This window comes from Pteropus vampyrus, unplaced genomic scaffold (assembly GCF_000151845.1).
Source record: "Pteropus vampyrus isolate Shadow unplaced genomic scaffold, Pvam_2.0 Scaffold67, whole genome shotgun sequence".
NCBI classification, from domain to species: Eukaryota; Metazoa; Chordata; class Mammalia; order Chiroptera; family Pteropodidae; genus Pteropus; species Pteropus vampyrus.
Window position 1 is genome coordinate 1,528,439 of NW_011888848.1, and position 492 is coordinate 1,528,930.

Here is a 492-nt window from a genome sequence, read left to right on the forward strand (position 1 = left end):
TCTCCAAAATGGACCATTCTGAAAGTGAACTAAGGGAATGGAAGGTTTAAAGGCAATGTAAGAAAGGTTCCATTCCAAATAACTTGAATACTGTGGTTTTTATCCTATGGATTTTGGTGCTGAAGGAGATACTATGAAAGTGATATTAAAAGTTAACATTTGGCTCTAAGGGCCACTCTTCCCAAACTGACCCAAGTCTTCTGGAGCTACCATCAAAAAACTCTAGCCATCAATGATCTCTCATTATTGTCATTCAGAAAAAGTAATTAAAAACCACTGAGTCCCAGATAAGACATAGTAACCAAATCTGTATACTAACAAATTACAACAGAAATAACAGAACAAGCCTTTTAATTGTTTTACTACTCAAAAGAGCTTCATTTTTTTATTTAGCTTTCTGACTCTGTGCTTGTGCCTTCAACACTTTCACAACGATTTTCTGCTCCTCAATAAGGAAAGCACGCTTGATCCTAAAAAAGGAAAATATTAAAT

The 492-nt window shown here is 34.8% G+C and overlaps 1 protein-coding gene across 2 annotated transcripts in view; it reads right to left on the reverse strand.

The window, feature by feature from the left end:
• Window positions 1-334: 334 nt before the first annotated feature.
• The window catches only part of RPL34 (ribosomal protein L34), a 5,734-nt gene continuing 5,576 nt past the window's right edge, over window positions 335-492 (reverse strand). For both annotated transcript variants that reach the window (XM_011361453.2, XM_011361452.2), the window contains exon 5: window positions 335-470. In XM_011361453.2, the coding sequence (XP_011359755.1) occupies window positions 386-470 (85 nt within the window). In that variant the 3' untranslated portion in view covers window positions 335-385. The remainder of the gene's footprint in view (window positions 471-492) is intronic.